At 31.7% G+C, this 22,247-nt stretch overlaps 3 protein-coding genes across 3 annotated transcripts; all 3 read left to right on the top strand.

The window, feature by feature from the left end:
• Positions 1–4,636: 4,636 nt before the first annotated feature.
• LOC9305521 (protein DETOXIFICATION 51) lies at positions 4,637–6,715 on the top strand. Its single transcript, XM_002869404.2, has one exon. It carries the CDS (start codon positions 4,706–4,708, stop codon positions 6,515–6,517), a length of 1,812 nt encoding a protein of 603 aa, XP_002869450.2. The 5' UTR covers positions 4,637–4,705; the 3' UTR covers positions 6,518–6,715.
• Positions 6,716–16,118: 9,403 nt separating this feature from the next.
• LOC9303495 (cilia- and flagella-associated protein 91) lies at positions 16,119–18,346 on the top strand. The gene is made up of 3 exons (XM_021018956.1): positions 16,119–16,968; positions 17,055–17,243; positions 17,554–18,346. Exons 1-3 carry the CDS (start codon positions 16,579–16,581, stop codon positions 18,130–18,132), a joined length of 1,158 nt encoding a protein of 385 aa, XP_020874615.1. The 5' UTR covers positions 16,119–16,578; the 3' UTR covers positions 18,133–18,346.
• A 1,883-nt stretch (positions 18,347–20,229) lies between these two features.
• On the top strand, positions 20,230–22,117 carry LOC110226655 (vacuolar protein sorting-associated protein 32 homolog 2). The gene is made up of 8 exons (XM_021018957.1): positions 20,230–20,342; positions 20,435–20,570; positions 20,824–20,923; positions 21,000–21,085; positions 21,187–21,278; positions 21,430–21,544; positions 21,623–21,815; positions 21,905–22,117. Exons 2-7 carry the CDS (start codon positions 20,499–20,501, stop codon positions 21,812–21,814), a joined length of 657 nt encoding a protein of 218 aa, XP_020874616.1. The 5' UTR covers positions 20,230–20,342; positions 20,435–20,498; the 3' UTR covers position 21,815; positions 21,905–22,117.
• The last annotated feature ends 130 nt before the right edge of the window (positions 22,118–22,247 follow it).

Below are 22,247 nucleotides of genomic sequence, written 5' to 3'. Positions count from 1 at the left end.
TCCGTTTGCATCTCTTCTCTGAAACTCCTGAAATAATACAGAGAAATATCTAGATATATTTTGTTTTTTTATACGACTGTCACGTTTGTTAATTAATCACCCCTTTTACAGAAGAAAAATTAAATAAGAGGGCACGTAAAACAAGAGTATTTGTGTCACCACATAATAAATTCATCAATAATTCATCAATGAAATATTTCCACCATTTGTGCTAACGTGTTTTGATATTTACTACTAGTACGTAGTTTCTTTAATTTGAAAATCATCAATAATGTCACTTAGACTCAAAGTTGAAAACAATAACTAAAACTTCTATTGACATTACTATTTTAGTTGAGTCTGCTTGTATGTATATATTGACAAGAAATATATAGGACCTTAATCCATATATATACTCTTTTCGTCTGGAATAGCCATTAATACATTAATTTATTTTGATGTAAATCATATTTCTTTGATGGATTCTCGAACTTATGAATATTAAACATTCCACAAAGAATTATGTGCTAACCAAAGCGAGCTATCAGTGTAAGTCTAGTCATAGATATATAAAAAATCTTTTAGCAAAACAAGTTTCTTTGTTTATTGGATAGAAAGATTAATTTTCTAAAATTTATTTATTTATTTAATTACGATTAAACCATCACCGATAACTCGCTTATATGTTTTTCTTTACCCATAAGTTCGAGTCTCAATTGGAACAAATAATTTGTTTATAGATATATGGTTTTGTTTACTTTTGGTCTATGGAAAAAACAAACAAGCAAAAGAAAACAAATCTTTTATGAACATATAAAAATTAATTACGAATTTTGCCATTTTTTAGAGTGACATTTGTTGATTCTTCTATTTTTTGAATAGTTTGTGAATTTTGCTATTTTTCAAACAACAAAATATGATTTAACATATGTTTTATCCGTTATGTTTAGATGTAGTTGGTTTTGTTTGTTTTTAGTATTAGTATTTGATATAAAGTACGTATTTTTACAAAAAAAAAAAATCATAAATATGTACATTTTTAAGTGTAAAGAAATAATATTTCTATAAAATTTTAGTAAAAATGATTTCGTAATATTTTTTAAAAGAACATTTTCTACAAAAATCCCTATATATAAAATTAGAAAATAATAAGATAACACGACAAATCAAAATGAAAAAATTATAAACAGTAGACGGAAATCCGAAAACACTGCTGTTGAAGATATGAATGTTTGATTTATGAGGAGTCGGTCCATAGATTTAAGCACAATAGTCTAAGAAGCCAAGCCAGTCTTATCTCATGACACATATAGAAGAAAATGGATATACAAATCATTTGGAAAGAAAAATCTAGACAAATTTTGAAAGGATAAATGTAGAAGAAAGAGGGCACATGTCCCCTTTTAGCCTTCTGTTCTTGAAAGGGAAGCCAAAATAGTTTCGCTTCTGTATTTTCTCGGCCACTGCTCTTATTTGGGACCTCCCTTCAAATAAGTAAATTATATATAGATATATATTTTGTGTCAATTTCTGTATTTCATTCTCATTTAATTTATTTTTGTATATATATATATATATATATATTCTTTTTAAAGAGAGAAAAAAAGAAGAATTTCTAGATTCCAGCTGTGAATTTAACCCTTTCTCGATCGAAAGTCTATTTTGGCGTTTGTTCTGTGACCATCCTCTCGCTACGTCACCGTTTTCATATCCATGCAAAATATTTTGAAGATAATATATCTCTATCCCCCCACTTTTCATTGATTATTTATTATCTACCAATTATATATACACATTTCTATGTTTTTCTGGAACAAAACAAATTCTTTTAAATGAATAAAATATAAATGAATATTCAGTTAAATCATCGGGTCCATTCCACGGGCAAAAAAGTTGTATTATTACTTTCACATCATACCCGATTGAAACTAATTTCTATATATATATGTCAATCAATTTTTAGAATTTTCCTTATTAGTATTATTATTGGTGGTGGTGTTGTTATTATTGTAGTTGCTGCTGCTGCTGCAATATTAACTGATATTGATTATTGTCTGCATCATAATGAATATGAAAAATGGGGAAACAATATACTACCAGTTGTACTATGTCACACTTTCAACATTAATTCTTGATCAAGAAATTGGTGGAATGTTATCTTCTTTCATATACGATAATACGATAATGCATGGCCAATAATGATGGATTACGTATAGGCCCATCGTTGAAAGTTGAAACCAAACTTCTCATTCAAAAATATTTTATATTTGTTGAGATTTTTCATAAATATATGGGTTTTAATCGAAAGTAATCCAAGATTTTATAGCCGTTCTGGTACTATTGCATTGACAAGTTTAACTTCTGCGTGGTCGTACCTTTTTGAAACCACACCAATACATCATTTCTAATTGTATCACCGGAATGTGATTACTAATTATATGGTTTAAATAATAAATGCATCATATATTAAGCTTATTGTAATACAAGTGACATATTAATATGTTTAGAAACGATATCTGTATTTAGTGTATAATTAATTTATATAAAACAAAATATATATAAGAGGGTGCATTATGAAGAGACGGTGCATTATTTTTTGAAACAATTATTGGAACGTTTCAAAAATGAAAGTGAGAACGGAGAATACTTTTAAAAATCAGAGGCTTAGTAGGGCGAGGCCCCCTCTATGCCGTGAACGCTCACAGGAGCCTTACTTATATTATCTCTTTGTTTCAAATCTTATCGACGGAAATTTTTTATAACCCACAAATGATTGTATAGGTACAAACCAAGCTATATATAACGTGTAGATATATAGTATGTACAGTTTATGACAAAATAATAAGTAGAATTTCAATTCAGTATGTTAAAAATGGCTTTACCAAACCCAATCAACAAAATCATACTATCTTTTTTTTCAATTAAAAATAAATAAATTGACTGACATAGAAATATATATACCACTACATATACACTACATAATTACCATTTCACTCTTCATAAATTATCATATTAATTTATGTAATAGCAACCCCCAACTGCTTTTATAAAGAATAACATTTTGCAATCGTCAACATTACTACAAATCTATAGAGGTATTTATAATTCGTCTATAGGAAACTTATATATACATATATTTTCAGTTAATATATTGGTTGGAAGGTTATTTAGTCAAATATAAGCCATTAATAGCTGGAGATTTAAACTCCTTTGTGAATTACAAACATTTCTTAATCTGCAAACAATTACGAAGATGTATCCGGGACTTAAGTTGCTGTTCAAATCTAATTTGTTCACCGGATGGGGACAAACATGAAATAACGGCTAAATTAAGTGTAGTTTTCAAGCTTTGGTTAAAGAGAGTCAAACGAACAATTAATTTTAGTGTTGGGTCTTTAATTGTATTACTAGCTCATTTCGATTTGCATTCAAGTTTGGTAAGATATCTAGTTCGACTCTTCGTTCAGTTATGGTTTAAGCTTTAATTTGGTTTAGTAAGTACACAATGGTAGCGACGCTAAGTATGGTTTGGTTCATGACTTCATGTGGTACATTTGGTTATGATTTGGACTGTATTTTCGTTAAAAAGTTTATGTATTCTGTTTCAAAATAATATTGTTTTAATATTTACACAAAAAATATATATGTCTGATTTAGTCTTAAATGTAATATAATATATTAAATATAACTATTAAATATATAGTGTATTTAACAGAGATAAAATTGTATTTGTGTAACAAATTCAGAACAAAGTATTTTAAAACAGAAAATAATTTTAAAAGGAGATTTTCATAAATTGTAAACGAAAACACATTAAAAAGAAGAAGAAAAACAAATTAAAAAGAAATTCAAAGATAAATAAAAATGCAAACACATTTTTCGTGCCAAATGGTCGTTTTAAAAAGATTCGAAACTTCACGTGCAATGAACTTGTACTATATATGGTAATCGAAATCTTCTTACTTTTAAATTATTTAGACGTTACGTTGAACTGTCTTTGAACAAAAGATGTAAAGTAATATTGGAATTGTCTATCTTAATTCATAATTTTACATTAGTATACCAAAATTGTTTTTGTTTATCCTGTATGGGTTTTATAAGTATTCAAGACCTTAAACACCAGCATTGAACTCTAATTAACTAGCTTGGGGTCACAGTATACATGTACATGCCATACCGTCTTAATTAATACATTTGACCAATATCTATGAAACATAGTATTAGGAGCTTGTTATATGTATTTATTTATTTTTGGTTAATAAGCCATGAACAGAACAATATTAATTAGTACAAATCATCTAGACCGAAAATAAAATTTAATCTCATAACTTTCAACCAATTTTTTAATAAGATTTAAAAAATTTTGTCAGATATTTTTTTGTTTTTTTCTTGAACTAATAGGTTTTCTAAAATTTCGGAATTGATACGTATATTCTTATAGATTGCTAATACGTATCGGATACAGCATCTTTGTGTATGGTCCACCAGTAATTACATTTGGGTAAGTAATTAATTTTAGTTGATTTTTTTCCATCTTATGTCACAAATCATTCATGTATCCAAAAAAATGATACATTGTCAATTTACTATTAATGTATTATCCTAAAAAATTCCGAAAAGTATATTAAATATACAAAAAAATAAAAAGTAGCTAAGATTCTTTTTTCATGAAATTTTTCAAAATTAAAAATGAAGAAAAAATACGACTGCCAACTCCTTTATTAAGATGGTAAGAGAGAGCTCTGAAAAGAGAGAAGCAGCACCAAAAAATTCATATCTCTCTTTCCTTTCAATTTTCTCATTTCTTAAAACCTCTCATACTCATCAGAGAGCTCTTCACGAGAGAACTCTTTCTCTTTCCCCACTAAAGATCAAATCTTTCTTCTTCATCATCATCATCATCATCATCATCACCATCACCATCACCATCACCGTCATGTGTAACCCATCAACAACAACAACCACCGGTTCAGAGAACCAAGAATCTCGAACCGGAATCTTCCTCGATCTCTTCTCGATCAATAGCTTTGAACCCACAAAGAGAAATCTCCGGCATTGCGAGAACAGAGGATCTCCTCTTATGGCAGAAGCTGTAACAGAGGCGAAATCTCTCTTCACGCTAGCTTTTCCGATCGCCGTGACGGCTCTAGTCCTCTACCTACGCTCCGCCGTATCAATGTTTTTCTTGGGTCGACTAGGTGACCTCGAATTAGCCGCCGGTTCACTCGCCATTGCCTTTGCTAACATAACCGGTTACTCTGTTTTATCCGGTTTATCGCTTGGTATGGAACCACTCTGTTCTCAAGCCTTCGGTGCTCACCGCTTCAAACTCCTCTCCCTAACCCTCCATCGAACCGTGGTTTTTCTCTTGGTTTGTTGCGTACCGATCTCGGTTCTCTGGTTAAACGTCGGCAAAATCTCGGTTTACCTTCACCAAGACCCCGACATCGCAAAATTAGCTCAGACATATCTCATCTTCTCCCTCCCTGATCTTCTCACCAACACTCTTCTCCATCCAATCAGAATCTACCTTCGTGCTCAAGGCATCATTCACCCCGTAACCCTAGCTTCTCTCTCCGGCGCTGTTTTTCACCTCCCGGCTAATCTTTTCTTAGTCTCTTACCTCCGTCTTGGTCTAACCGGCGTAGCAGTCGCTTCCTCCATCACAAACATCTTCGTCGTAGCTTTCCTCGTTTGCTACGTCTGGGCGAGTGGTCTCCACGCGCCTACATGGACTGACCCGACCCGTGATTGTTTCCGCGGGTGGGCTCCGTTGCTGCGTCTCGCGGGTCCGAGCTGTGTCTCCGTGTGTTTGGAGTGGTGGTGGTACGAGATCATGATCGTTTTGTGTGGTTTGCTCGTGAATCCAAGATCGACGGTGGCTGCTATGGGTGTTTTGATCCAGACGACGTCGTTTCTTTACGTTTTCCCGTCTTCTCTTAGCTTTGCTGTCTCAACTAGAGTCGGGAACGAGCTTGGAGCGAACCGTCCCAAGACGGCGAAGCTAACAGCTACGGTGGCTATCGTTTTCGCGGCGGTTACGGGGATTACAGCGGCGGCGTTTGCTTACTCAGTCAGAAACGCTTGGGGGAGGATATTCACCGGAGACAAAGAGATACTCCAGCTAACAGCGGCGGCGTTACCGATATTGGGTTTATGCGAGATTGGAAACTGTCCTCAGACGGTGGGATGCGGAGTCGTGAGAGGAACAGCACGGCCGTCAACGGCGGCGAACGTGAACTTGGGAGCGTTTTATCTGGTGGGCATGCCGGTGGCAGTGGGTCTCGGGTTTTGGGCCGGTATTGGGTTTAGTGGGCTTTGGGTAGGACTACTTGCGGCGCAGATTAGCTGCGCAGGTCTTATGATGTACGTTGTGGGGACCACAGATTGGGAATCGGAGGCTAAGAAGGCGCAGACGCTAACGTGCGCCGAGACTGTTGAGAATGATATTATTAAGGCGGTGGTGGCGAACACTATAGGTGACGACGGTGAGTGCGATGAGGCTGAGCCGTTGATTCGCATCACGGTGCTTTATTAATATTAATTAAGATAAAAAAGTTATAATCATAATTATTCCAATCTCTTTTCCATAGAAGGAGAAAGTTTTGCCTTTCTTGAGAAATTTAACATTTTCTTCTTTTTTTGTACTTAACAATTTATTTTTCTCTCCTTATTTTTTTCGATGCCCTTATGATTGGCCGTTTATATGGAGTATCTATGAGTTTTTTTTTTCTTTTTTTTTTTACTACTACATATGCCAAATACTTGAATAAACTCACATGAATGCAAAAATAATCACATGAATTTTTTTTTCCTTACAACTAAACATTTAATTACACCCAATCTGAGACAAAAGATGTTGGGACCATATAGCTGGAGCGACAGAGAATTAATTCAAAATAATTTTTGAAACATTTTGTAAGTTAATAAGATAATATGGAGAGAATAATTCACTGTTGAATTATAGAGACTTATTATTATTTCAAGGATAAAGTCTTACTCATAAAATAGAAAAAAATGGGTGATAAAAAAAGGAAAGAGAGTAATATGGTAATTTGGAAAAAAGTGGCAACCCTGTGGGAAACAAAAACTTGTGTCTCAAAGATTCAGACAGGTCTGAATGAATGTTTTGGATTCCCTATAGACTATAGAGTGCTGTTTTGTTCAAAGATGAGAGAGAGTGAGAGATATCAAGTCCCAAGGACCATTGTATTGCATCATCTCATAAATTATTCCTACATTTTTCTTTTTATTCTTATCATAAATTATTTTATCCATATAATTATGCATTTCAGTGGTTATGATTCTAGTTTATTATTTTTATTTTATAAAATTAATCTCAGAGTTACATGAAAATATGTAATGTGAACTTCATTAAGATTTTTTTCTTCAAACATACAATATCGATTTATTTTTTTCATTTCATTATTCACTAGAAAATTTGGGAAGGTACGTTGTATAAATTATACACTGAATAAAACTGAAAGTTGTTGTTATAAACAAACCATAAATCAAAGATAACAATATTTCATGTCGTTTATAACCTTTTCGTATGCATTAAAAATTATGGTGATTTATGTTTGTGAATTCACACTGAAAATTTTAGGGAGACTCACAAAAATGCTCCTTTTTCAATACTCCTTTTCAAAAATGCCTCATTTGACTGTCCATTTTTAAAAATACCCTTTTTTATGTACAAAATGACTAAATTACCTTTCTTTTAGTAAAAGATATCACAAATATATAAGAAAAACATGAGAATGTGCACACATCAAAATTACAAATTTGATTTTGTAAAAACTTGTAAAACCTTTAAAATGCCTTGTAAAATTTTTCCCGCCAAAAGTTTGTTTTTGCGGGAAAAGTGATTCCGCAATTTTTTTGGTGGGAAAAATTTACAAAGTATTTTAAAGGTTTTTTACAGGGTATTTATAAGGTTTTACAATTTATTTTAAAAGGTTTTACAACGTATTTATAAGGTATTTATAAGATATTATAAGATTTTACAAGCTATTTTATAAGGTTTTACAAGTTATAAATAACTTATAAAACCTTTTAAAATACATTGTAAAACCTTACAAAACACTTGTAAATACTCTGTAAAACCTTTTAAATACCTTGTAAATTTTTCCCGCCAAAAATTTTCCCGGCAAAAAAATTTCGCCAAAAAAATTGCAGAATCACTTTTCCTGCAAAAAATTATTTTTTGGCGGGAAAAATTTTTACGGGAAAATTTTACAAGGTATTTTAAAGGTTTTACAAGTTTTTTCAAGTGTTGGCGGGAAAATTGTATTTTGTGGACCTAATTTTGTTTCAAATAAGAGTAAAATGGTCACTAAAAATTAAAAGAGGGCAAACTTTAAAATAGACTCTCAAAGGGAGCATTTTTGAAAAAGAGTTTTGAAAAAGGGGCATTTTTAACAATTTCTCAAAATTTTAAACGAAGTCATTGTAATATAAAATGGTAAACAAACATATTTCACCTGTTTCACAATATAAGATGTTTTTAAATTTCATAAATTATAGATTAACTTAATATTTTATAATTTTTTATTATGTAGTTTCTTTCATAATTGGTTGAACTTTTTAAAAATAGAAATTTTTTGATCAGCATACTTTTAGATAAAACATTTTATATTTTGAAACGGATGGAATATACTCCCTCCGTTCTTTTATAAGTGATGTTTTAAGCTTCTAATTTTGTTTTTATATAGATGATGTTTTCAATTTTCAATGCAAAATTAATTACTTTTTATTAGTTTTAACGATTTTTATTCTGTAGATTATTTTTTTATTGGTTGATTAGATAATAAATGATTTTTAGTTTAGAAATAAACAAAAATTAAATTATTTCTTAATCTGTGTGCATTCTCCTAAAACATCACTTATAAAAGAACGGAGGGAGTATTATATTTCTAATGAAAGAGAGTATTTCAGTATTTCTTATGAATTTGATCCGTTATTAGTTTTCAATCATTAAATATTGTGTATTTTCCTTCTTTTCTTTAGAAATCTTTATTAGTGGTGCCAGAAGAGATTTAATACAATGATTTAATGCTATAGTTCATAATTTTTGTCAGTGCAATAATTAATAAATTAGTACCACATCCCCATTTTTTTGGCATAATCAGCACCACATTTATATTTTAGATATAAATAGAATGCACAGCTGCGATCCATAATACCTACTGTACATCATAATGTTTCTGAATACCATAATTTACATTGGTAATGCACAAAGGGATTTATATTATTCATCTAGTTATAAAAATAATTTGATACTCACACTAATATTAAATAAAAATGGTGGTACTGCCTCCTCTCAGAATAACTTCGTACTACTAAAATCTTATATGACAAATTGGGTACCAATTATTGAAGTACTGAACTTATCCTCTGAAACATAATTACAAAAAAAAAATGAGGAAAAGAGGACAAAATTCGAAAACAGTGGAAGAATCATTTTAATTTTTCATTCAATTTCAACAAAGTGCAAACAAAATTTTCAGGAACTATTTAATATTTCCATACCAACCAACTGAGAATCAATCTTTAATTCCGTACCAAGAACTAGGCTTTGGCATTTGGCGGATCGGATTCGGTTCGGATTTATTCGGATTCGGATAATTCGGATATGAGATTTTATTATCCGTTCGGATTTTATGACTATTCGGATCGAGTTCGATTCGGATAGTGTCGGATTCGGATCGGTTTTGGATTTTTTCCGAGTAAAAAGAAACTAAAAAATTGTTCAATTTAAATAAAAAATAGATTAATCTTTACTAAAATTTGGCTAAGTTTTCCAAAAATATATATAATTTTAACAAATATAACTAAAAACTTTCCGATATCTAGGTTATTTAGGATATTTTTGTTATTTGTTATAAAATTATAGCTAAATATAACTAATATTTTTGGATATATAATTTTATTTTCGGTTTTCGGATATCTTTTCGGTTTTTGGTTCGGATCGGGTTCGGTTCGGATAATTCGGATAGGAGAATTCATTATCCGTTCGGATTTTGTGACTATTCGGTTCGGATTCGGAACCGGATTTTTCGGATCGGTTTCGGATCGGTTTTCAGATTTCGGATTTTATGCCCAGGCCTACCAAGAACATACACACAAAAGTATATATGTACTGTATTTAATAGATCACATTTTGCAAACTGAAATGTTGATTTTGTTTTTTAAAAACATACAAATTTTACTATCAATCCGATAGGATAAAGATTAAATGTTTCCACTGTGGTCTTTATTTGGCCACATCTCCATATAGAATTTTGTGACAGAAGCATCTCCAAATATTCATGAACCTTCATTATTTCGGGTGATATATAGTTCTATAACATTGACAAGCGTTAAATTCTTATTCAAACCTTAATGAAACTATAGTTATATATAGAAACTATAGACCTATTTTCTCAGGTTTTCTCATTCTATGAATGAAAAAGATTCCATTTTGATGAAAAAAGAATCTAAGATATGAAAAAGTGTAATAAATGGTGAAAAATATATAGATCAAGAAAGAAGAAAAGGGTTGGAGCCAAAAGAAAGAAGAAGTTAATTTCACTGCCCCAAAAATAGATAACATATGTGTGGGGGAGAGAGGAAGAGAGAGAGAAGACAAAAGTAGTTGAGAGAGAGAGAGAGAGAGAGAGAGAGTGAAGAAGAAGCAGAACAGTGGCAGATGTCCCACAAATTAAGACAGAGCACAAGTTATATAATTGGAGTGGACTGCTCACATTCCACACGAGGGGGGCTCCCTTTATTTACTTACCCTTCTCTTCTTCTCACTCACGATGTAATAGATTGACTTCTAAATTTTCTTTAACTGAGAAGTAAAGATATTGCAATGGACTAAATTAGTTCATCTAGATCTTTTTTCTTTTAACCAAAACTTACTTACATGCATTTACAAGCTACCAAATAGTAAGTTTCGGCAATCTTTCTCCATAACCGGTTTTAACCTGATGAACTAATCCGATCTAGTTCGGATTCTATAGATTTTGCGGCCAACCACAATGCACTGATTAAAGAAGTAAGGATATTGCAATGGACTTCAACATGATCCTAACCAAATAACCAATCAACTAGCTAATTAAAGACCTAAGAAACTACATTCAAACTTTCAGAGTCAACAATATAAGTGTATTAAATGCTTGGTCTATATATGTGTTGCTTAATAAGTATATCAACTTATTATTAATAGTATTAGATGAATATGTTATGAGAGATCAAATGTAAAATTTTAAATTCAATCATAAGTTTTCACCTTATTTGTAAAAGTTTACTTATTATATCAATTATGAAACAAAAACTAAATCCTAATTAAAATATTTATAATTGTTTTTTTTATAGATTATACATCGTTTTTACATTATTCTTAGATGTGTTAGTTCTAGTAATGCAAAAATGTTTCTACATGATACTTAAATATGGTTTTGTTTATATATACCAAAGAAAAGCTATTGAAAAGGACATAATTCGTTTAAATTTCTAGAAAATGTAGAAGATATAATTACACAGATTAAACAAATTAGCATTATATTATTGTGAGTGTTCTCTAATTTGAAGAATCTAATATTCTGGCGAAACATTAGTTAATCATATAATTTATTTTGTGTCAACTCTTTTTAATTATGTATATATTTGACATTTGAGTGCTTATAATGCAATTGTACTAGGCCACATTCTTAATTGAATCCTGCAAAAACCTCAGTGCACTAATGATAATGTAAACTAATATGCAAACTATTTATTAATTTGATTGGGGACAAATCCATTTAAGAACCTTGGTGGATGCTGTTATGATTTTTAAACATATATTATAAATGATGGGAAGCTATATATATATATATATATATATATATATATATACAAATAGGATATATGTATATTATGTACTATAAGTCTTTTCGACAAAAAAAAATTATGTATCTATAAGTCAAAGTTATTTTATAGCTTATCTTTCTTAGTAGATCAGATACAGGGCCGGCTCATGGGTAAAGCCCATGAAACAAGGGCTTTAGGCATCAAATAATTATAAGTAGTTTTAAGGGCATCAATTTTTAAAATGTTACTATGGTCTAGTGGTTAGATTGAAGTCTTTTGTTGTACAGGTCACGGTTTCGAATCCCATACATGTTAAAACTTGTATTCTTTTTTTATAACAGCTTTTGTTAATGGTCTAAATTTTTTTTTGCTTTAGGCACTCAAATAGTTTGGGCCGGCCCTGATCAGATAATTATTGATAAATATCTAGCCACTCAAAACTATAGAATATATATATCCGAGTGTATCTATATGTGCATGACCATAAGCAAAAGCTATCTTTTCATGTCACATGGGTTCCATTTATGGTAACAATCCATCCCAATTTATAGCCAATACTGGACAAACATGTGATAACAAGACCACAAACAATAACACAATTAATACAAAATTAAATTATCAATAAAAAATGAAAGGACATAAACCAAACACCATGCCATGAGAGACCAAAACACATGCACATACATGGGAGCCTACACAAGCATGTTTTGGCGAATGCCCTAATTTATTTGTCCACCTTGTAACCAACACTTTCACAATCTTATACCCATCTTTGTCCTATAATTCCCAAAAATAAATAATAAAGAGATGACATAAACCCATTTTAAGAAAATCTACTCCACAAAATTATATATATTATCTAACATTTCAAAATTTTAATAGATTTAAGTTGCAATTGGTGATCGTACTTTCAGGCAAAGGTTATCCTAGACAAAATCTTGAGACTAATTCAAACATGTTCTTACGTGTTATGGACCTCTTAGGGTTTAAAAAATGAAAAAGTATGATAATATATGATATAACAGTGATGTAGATTGACTTGCATATAATTTCCATGCATACGTCATATCAAATTCAATCTAGACTTGGAACAATTAAGTGAACACAGTTAAATGTTCATCATATCATAAATTCGAATTACTATACGTTAATTATCAAAATCTGGAACTTGTATCTACCACAAAAATTCTGCAGTGATAAAAAAATATGAGGTACCGACCCAACATCTTCTTGTTCAGAATTTATAAATTATAATTTAACTTAGATTGACATACTAAATATTATACAGATACGTACATATTGCAAGTTGCATGTATATATATGATATTAATATAAAAGATATCTATATATGTATATTAAGAAGATGTCATAAGTATGATTTATGAACACATGACTTGCCTGTGGGACACTTTTTTCTCCACATGTTTCCCTTTTCTTGCTCTTTTTAGGGCTTTTTCACCAGACCTTTTGTTCTTTCTTTCCTCAATTCACATGTCTTGATTTTGAAATATGTAGACCCAATAACTTGACTCTCCTTTATTATTTGACCAGCACGATTTAACCCAGAGGGTAAAATAAGCAAATTATCGATTATGATACATATGAATATGCTTCTGTTTTTTTTGTTTCAATATGTTTAGAGTTAGATTGCGCATTTGGATCTTTATCTCTCTCACTCCCCCACTGTAGGGGTGCAACATCAAAAATGAGAAGGAAAAAAAAAACTAAATACCTACAATATAATGTTGGTCGATTTGACTCATTGTCAATTGGTTTTAATAAAAGTAAATAAACTTTAACATGATATAAGAGAATCCGGTAATTATTCAAATAATGTGGTCTACTATGTACATCTCGGCTTGGATGGAACCGTTAATATTCACTACTTTGGATTAGAAACCCAATCACTTATCTGATATCTTTTGTCGGATAAGGCCGTTTCTGATTTTAGCCACACTTGAACCAGAAATCAGCTCAAACCAGAAACCAAGCGTTTCAAGGACCATAAAAGTATAAATTGGTTGTTTCTTCAAAGATTAAGAATTTTGTTTCTTCAGATTATGATGTCTGAAGGATATATACCCAAGATCATTGTTCCACATAAATGTTTTGTTCCATGGTTTTTAAATGGATAACCTGGCCTAACAGTACAAACCTAACAATACATCGATAAATAAATTAGTCGCCATGTAAGTGATTTAGTAAGAAATCGTAAGAATGAATCGGCCCATTTGAAGGACTCACTTACCTAGGCCAGACGAAATTTACTTTTACTAGTCATGTAAGTTTTAAAATCGGCCTAGTTTAAATGAAAAGCCCACAGTGTATAGCTCTAAGAGGCCAGGTGAAGGAAAATATACACTCATAGTCTTAGACCCAAGCCTACTCCAATTCTTTTAGAATTTGTTTTTTTCTTTGGGCTCCAAATAAATTGAGTCCCCAAAACCAGCAAAATGGGTTCGGATCAATCCAGTTAAAATTACCAAAAGAACCACCTTGATGATCCCAAAAGCATATAAAGTTCACGTGCAAAAACAAGGTACCCAATAATTGAAAATCTTGAGATAATAAAATCGTATAGAAGAAAAAACGACGAACAAGTGTACGGCGAATTGAAGAAGAAGGACCGCAAGGGAAAGAGATTATTGTCAAATTCAAATGGCCGAAGACTTTTTAGTTCCATAAACACAAGAGATACGTGACCTCACTCTAGATTCTCTTCTTCATTTACTTTTTTTATCAAGAAAAAAACTTTTCAAATAGCATTTCTTCTCTTTTGTATATATCTAGCTAATTATTAAATTACCGATCTCCACTGTGATAGTGTGATGAATAGAAGTAAACTAGTCGCATAAGAAGAAGATGATAAAATTGATAAGACAAATATTCCTTTTGCTATAATCTTGAAATAAAAATTAAATGGGTTGGTCTCTACTCTCAAGAAATTTCGTTTTCAACTTTGCAAATTTACAGAGTTTTTGGGTAGAGAAAATGACAAAGCATGTGAACAAAAAAATTGACTTGTTACTTGTTAGGGCTCCAATGAGTTGGAATCTCTGCCTGCAAGATCTGTTTTATCTAATATAGAATTACTTGTTTTTATCTTTTATTTCCCACAAGAGTTCATAATTTCAGATGATATATGCAATGATTTGGACTACATATAGTTTGGAGTTTTGGACTATGCTAAATAAGTTTTGTAATGGATTATAACATTAATTATCACATACTGTGGAGCGATAATCTAGTTCATGAACAAACGTTTCTTTCTAATGATTATTTATTTATCATACAACAAATTTTTCTACTACGAAACATTATAATTAAATTTTTGAGTTATAGTATTAAACTACATATATAAAATATAATTTTATATCATCATTTTTTGCTTATAAAGGCGGCCAAGAGCGTTACGTTCTCCTTTTCACTGTTTTTACTGCCAATTTTCCCCTTTTATCAGAACTTTATAAAAAAGTTAATTAAGTTAGATTTCCAAGGCATATACATATAGCATATATAATATGTAGAAGCAATCGACAACACATTATGAAAATACTTCCTCTGTTTCATAATAAGTGTCGTTTAAAGTTTGCATACATATTAAGAAAACAATTAAATTTAATGTTTTACCCATTATCTATATATTTTATTATTTTTTCATTGGTCAATACATTAAATTAGTAGAAACAAAACTGAAAATTATATCAAACATCTGCATTGAAAATACAAAGCGACACTTATTTTAAAATAAAATTTAAAGGATAAAACGACACTTAATATGAAACGGAAGAAATATATTACAAGCAAATTTCGAAGCAAAAAGTACAGTGTTAAGCAGTTGTTTAATTCAAGACTTTATAAACTTTTTCTATTCAATATAGACGTTATGAAAAAGAAAAAAAAATTATCAACACAGTTAGAGAGATTCATCTTCAGTTCCTCCTCTCTTATTAATTTTCTTTTTCTTTTTATAGAAACCAAAATAAATTTGTTGATCTAATTAAAAAAAAAAAAGGATAATTGCATGGGAATGTCAATATGATTACGCAAACAACTTCTGCCAGATACAAAAGTTTGCAGAAAATGGAAAGCACCTATCCATCATAGCTATCTTGAAATTCTCGTTACTTAATTTTTTTTTTTTTTTATTTGCAGCTACTTTTTTTTTTATTTTTTTTTTATTTTCAGCTACTTGTTTACTTCTAAATCCTTAATCTTATTTTTTTTGGCAGAACTAATTCCTTAATCTTTTCTTTTTTTACTATATTTCCAAGAAATCCAGATTTTTAAAATTTTTTAGAATTATGAATCAAGAGATTGTCAATGTAAGGTTAACTAAATTTGTCTAGTTATGGAGACTGAAAATGGTAAAATTCATACCAAACAATAAAATCGAATTTTCTCACACCGCATATGAATACCACGGATTATATAATCCATGAACGTAGTTTTTAATGGATTTGTAATCCCTAAATTTCATATACAATAAAAACAAAAATAGAACCTAAATTACGAATAACCTTTATCACTATACGTTAAAGTATAAAACACTAATATATGGACCCTATATCACGACCAATCGTACGCATATTTCGTCGTATCTTTCATTTATTTACAAATTTGTAAATTAAAAATAGACTCTTTTATATTGGTCAAATAAAAAATAGACTAAAATAAAATTGTATTTACAAGTGAAACCAAACTAAAAACCATTACGAGAAAGAATCTCACAAAATTGACCAGAGTAAAGAGAGAGAGACAAAAATGGGTCGAGCTACGAGGTGGTTCAAGGGTTTGTTCGGAATCAAACCTTCTTCATGTTCCGGCGGCACCGACTCCGGCGCAATTTCCAACCGCCTTGACCGCTCTTTATGCGACAGCTACGAGACGATACCACCTAATATCTCCGAGAAAGAGGCTGCGTGGTTAAGGTCGTTTTACGCGGCTGGAGAGGAGGAGAAAGAGCGTAGAACGCATGCAATTGCTGTTGCTGCGGCCACAGCTGCTGCAGCTGACGCAGCGGTTGCGGCGGCTAAAGCGGCTGCTGCGGTTGTTAGGCTCCAAGGTCAAGGAAAGAGTGGTCCGTTAGGAGGTGGAAAATGCCGTGAGAATCGTGCCGCTATGCAGATCCAGTGTGCCTTTAGAGGCTACTTGGTACTAACAATTTATAATTTTAATTTCCCTAATCATTTTTTAAATATTTAAGTTAATTGAGCCGTTATATTTTTGTAACGTAAAAGGCGAGAAAAGCGTTAAGAGCGTTGAGAGGAGTGGTGAAGATTCAAGCGTTAGTGAGAGGTTTTTTGGTACGGAAACAAGCGGCGGCGACTCTCCGGAGTATGGAGGCACTTGTTAGAGCTCAAACTACGGTTAAGTTTCAGAGAGCTCTCCGCCGTATCGGAAATGCTGCTCCGGCGAGAAAATCCACGGTAACACTTACATTTCCGGTTTGACCGTACCAAGCTTTTTTAAAATATTATCTAAACTCAGCTCTCAAATCGGATTGAGTTCCATAATTTGATACATCAAAGTATCAAACATAGAGATGATTTTCTTAATATTTATCGGATTAAAAGAAAAGAAAAACTTTTTAACTAATCTTGTAAAGATATTTTAACTTTTTAGCGAATTTGTAAAAAGAGTGAAACTGTTTAACCTTTATGTAAAAAGTTTAAATCTTCTTAAGAAGATTAAAACTTTTTAACCAGGCTGTAAAAGTGTTGATGTAACTTTTCACAGGAAAGATTCTCCGGATCTTTGGAAAATCGAAACAACGGCGAAGAGACAGCTAAGATAGTGGAGGTAGATACAGGGACCCGACCCGGGACTTATAAGATCCGAGCACCCGTTTTAACCGGGTCGGATTTCTTAGACAACCCGTTTCGACGTACGCTCTCTTCACCGCTCTCGGGTCGAGTCCCACCGCGTCTATCAATGCCTAAACCTGAATGGGAAGAGTGCAGTAGCAAGTTCCCGACGGCGCAGAGCACACCTCGTTTCTCCGGTGGGTCTCCGGCGAGGAGTGTATGCTGCTCTGGTGGCGGAGTAGAGGCGGAGGTTGATACGGAGGCTGATGCTCACCGGTTCTGTTTCTTGTCGGGGGAATTTAACTCGGGTTACATGGCGGATACAACGTCGTTTAGGGCAAAACTGAGGTCGCATAGCGCACCGAGACAGAGACCGGAGAGTAATGTTTCCGGCGGCGGATGGAGAAGGAGTATCGGCGGCGGTGGTGGTGTTAGGATGCAGAGACCGTCGTGTTCGGGTGTCAGAGAAGCTGTGGTCGGGAATATCGAGAGGCGTAGGATGCATTGGTGATTCTACCTTTTATTCGTCTTCGTTAATTAGGGGAGTAATGTAGTTTACTCAAAGTTTACTAATGTTATTAATTTTATATAGTTTGATATTCTTATAGTTTTCTAAGTAACCAATTTTAAAACGTCGTTGTTTCTTGTTTGGGATTTGTATTGTATGATTGACATTTCACAAGTCAAGTGTAATACATTTTGCTACGGATTTTTGATTAGCTTTATTAGTTCAGAAAAAAATAACAAGTTCGAACAAAGTTTAGTTGAATGAGTGTAATTGAAAATTTTGTTGCATTGTTTGTGTGTGGATAAAATAAACAAACTGAAAATTACCTAGTTTGACTCAAATTTAGAGAAAAATAACTAGATTAACACCCAAATATTGTGGTTTATTAGAATAACACAAATTTTGTGTTAAAAGACCAAATATCCATTTTATTTTCAGTTCTATTAAAATAAAATAATTAAATTAAATAGAAAATTAAAAAATACAAAAAAAATTATAAATCCAAAAAACGAAAATTGAAAAAAAAAACAAAAAATACAAATGAAAAATATATATAAATTGAAAAAAATAAAATAAAAAATAAAAAATAAAAAACAAAAAGATATAAAACTAAAAAACGAAAATTGAAAAAAAAAAACAAAAAATACAAATGAAAAATATATATAAATTGAAAAAAATAAAAAAAAAATAAAAAATAAAAAACAAAAAGAAAACAACTACCCATTTTATTTTCAATTCAATTAAAATAAAATAATTAACATATAATAACTAAATTAAATAAAAAAATTAGAAAAAAAAATTACAAAACGACAAAAAAATTAAAATGAAAAAAAATACATAACAAAAAAAATAAAACAAAAAAATACAAAAAAAAATTAAAAAGAAAAAATATATAAAAACGAAGAAAAAATTATCTTTATCATATATTAACAAGGAGACAGCCACACATGAACCATCTTATTATAAATAAGTTTGTCGCGATAAGAATATGTCTGTCATTACCTTATTGTGCAGATTAAAATTTTATTTTCATCAATAAAACTGTCATCATACGACAGATTTTTTTATAGTCTATCTGAAATCTGTCATAATATAAAAAAAATCTGTCATAACATAAAATATTTCGGTTGTGAATATATGACATTCTAGCAATTTATATTTTTATATAACAAATCTGCTATCACACTCCAGATTTTTGTTAAGAAAAAAAAAACTGTCATAACATAAAATAAATCTGTTATCACTAATAAGTCAAACTAGTAATTATATTTTTAATAACAGATCTTCTACATTATGACAGATTTTTCTCGAAAAATATAAGTCTGACGCCACTAAAACAATAAATCTGCCACACATTTTAATAAATCTGTCAAAATTACGAAAGTCTGTGGTGTCATCATAAAATAAGTCTGTCGTGAGAAAAAAATCTGCTACAAATTAAATATCTGTCGTAACCTATTTTAAGTAAGTCTGTAGGAGAAAAAAAATCTGTCGCAAAAAATCTGTCATAGAAAAATAAGTCTGTCATGGTAAATAAACCTGTCACAACTAACCCAGCAGATTTTTCAAATAATTTTTTTTTCCAAATTTTTTTTTACCACGTTTTTTAAATATATTTAAGGGTATTTTTGACTTTTTTTTTATTTCTAACAAAGAGAGAAAGGGTATTATGGTCATGAAAATAACTCATTTAACTCCTAAATTTTTTGAGACATTCTAGTAATTAAACTCATAATTTGGGTTAATCTAGTAACTTTCCCATAAACAAAAATAATTAGGATTCGTAGCATATAATAGTTTATGCTAGTGGCATTATCCAGATTCAAATTCATATGTTGCAAGAAAAAACTAGCATTGATGAAAAATAAAGTGATTTGATTCGGTTTTGAGAAAACGGTACTGATAGGTTTAGTAAACAATTATTGGTTCGGGTTTAATATGATTGAAGTTCGGTTAGATGTACCAAACCAATATTATCGGCTACAACGCAGACAAGAAGATCGATGATAAACAACCAGTTAAAAGTAACCACGTGCTAACGCGATTAACATCAACGCGTGTAGAAAAAGGGGAAGTTGGTTCCTAGTTCCTTCGATCTTAATCCTTCTCTGTGAACACAAAAACGCGAAATAAACAAACAAAACCAAAACAAAGTTATTTTTCGTTACCCTATTAAAATTGATCTTCCCCATCTCCAATCCAGACTTGCCCAGGTACTTTGATCCGATTCTTAAGAAACCTGAATCTTCCTCGATCGGTTCTTAATTAGTGCTAAATTTTTGTAATTTTTCGTGGAATTTGTTAGTGACTTGTGATCGTGTCGGTTGGGGTATAGAAGAGATCGAAGTGGGTGATATTTGAGCAAGATCATGATGAATCGGCTATTCGGGAAACCCAAACAGGAGTCTAATGCTCTCCAAACTCTAGACAAGCTTAACGAGGTTTCGCTACTTCTCTGTGTTTCGATCTGAAAACTAAGATCTTTCTCTTAACTGATCTCTATACTGTTCGTTTACTCGTGGAATTTCATTACCATAATAAGATCTTAGTTTGATTTATCTGGCTAATATTGTTGATGAAGATGTCACTTTATCGTGTCTATGTATTAGAGGGGATTTCAAGTTTTGTTTATGTTACTTCAATTTCTTTATTTTTCCATGGTTGTTACTTAGTTGTAATGTTTGTTCATTGTAGACGCTTGAGATGCTAGAGAAAAAGGAGAAAGTACTCTTGAAGAAAGCTGGTCAAGAGGTTGACAAGGCAAAAGAATTCACCCGGGCAAAGAACAAACGAGGTACGTCCTGATTTGTTATGACTCATGTGTGTGTTGCTAATTACTGGAGTACTTAAATTGTATTGGTTTTGTGCAGCGGCTATACAGTGTTTGAAAAGGAAGAGGTTATATGAGCAACAAGTTGAACAGCTTGGGAATTTCCAGCTCCGCATACATGACCAAGTGAGTTTTTTTTTTTTGTTTATTACTGTCCTTCGAAGATTGTTAATTGCAGCAGTAATAGATGAATTTATCGGGATTTCTTATATCGTTTTTTCATACAGATGATTATGTTAGAAGGCGCAAAAGCAACAACCGAAACTGTTGATGCATTAAGGAGTGGAGCTTCTGCTATGAAAGCAATGCAGAAAGCAACGTAAGTGTTTATCACATTTTCACCCATAATTGTCATCGGTTCTGGGAATCGTTAACAAGAGCATCATCTTTCTTATGCTTTTCTATTTATGCCTGAATGCTTTAACGTTTCTAGTACCTGCCTAACTCAAAAAAAACACACTGTTTTGCAGAAATATTGATGATGTGGACAAGACCATGGACGAGATCAATGAGCAGACCGAGAACATGAAACAGATCCAAGAAGCATTGGCGACTCCAATCGGGGCAGCGGCTGACTTTGATGAGGTAACTTTTCTTGTACCCCACATGATCATATCTTTTTCTGCAAATGATCTTTGTCTAAGAAAAAATTCTCTTTGATAGGCTGATCTTGAACAAGAGCTTGAAGATTTAGAAAGTGAAGAGCTTGAATCGCAACTTCTACAGCCGGCAACAACCGCTCCATTGCCTTCAGTTCCCGTGCCTGCAGGGCGTCAACCCGCCCGTCCTGTTCCCCAGAAGCGGACTGCTGAGGAAGAAGAACTCGCTGCATTACAGGCTGAGATGGCCCTCTAAGGTCACTTCACTTCTCAATCAAGCAATTTCCTCACATACTGATGGATTTTTAATTTAATTACCTTTGCAATTGGCTTGGTTTAACTGCAGGTTATTTACCTCTCCAAACAGAGACATGTATGCATTGATAAACAAGAACAGACGATGTATATAAGGATCTGAATCAGATTAAATCAGAGCAACTTTTATCTTCATTAATGTTATCTGCATTTGAGTGTTCTTCACATAATTTATCTTTTGTAATTTTTGTATCTTTTATGACACTTTTCCCTTTGATTAATAATAATAAACTATACTCATCTATTCTTCAATAGTCAACCATACGTTGACTTCACTGCTTCAACAAAAATTATTCCGTTTTGGTATCTTAAAATTGCACTCCGTGTCGTTTTAAGGTTTAATTCAAATTAATTGGATAAAAAATGAAACTGAA

The sequence above is a fragment of the Arabidopsis lyrata genome, assembly GCF_000004255.2.
Source record: "Arabidopsis lyrata subsp. lyrata unplaced genomic scaffold ARALYscaffold_7, whole genome shotgun sequence".
Lineage (NCBI taxonomy): Eukaryota > Viridiplantae > Streptophyta > Magnoliopsida > Brassicales > Brassicaceae > Arabidopsis > Arabidopsis lyrata.
This window is presented reverse-complemented; position numbering and strand designations above follow the sequence as displayed.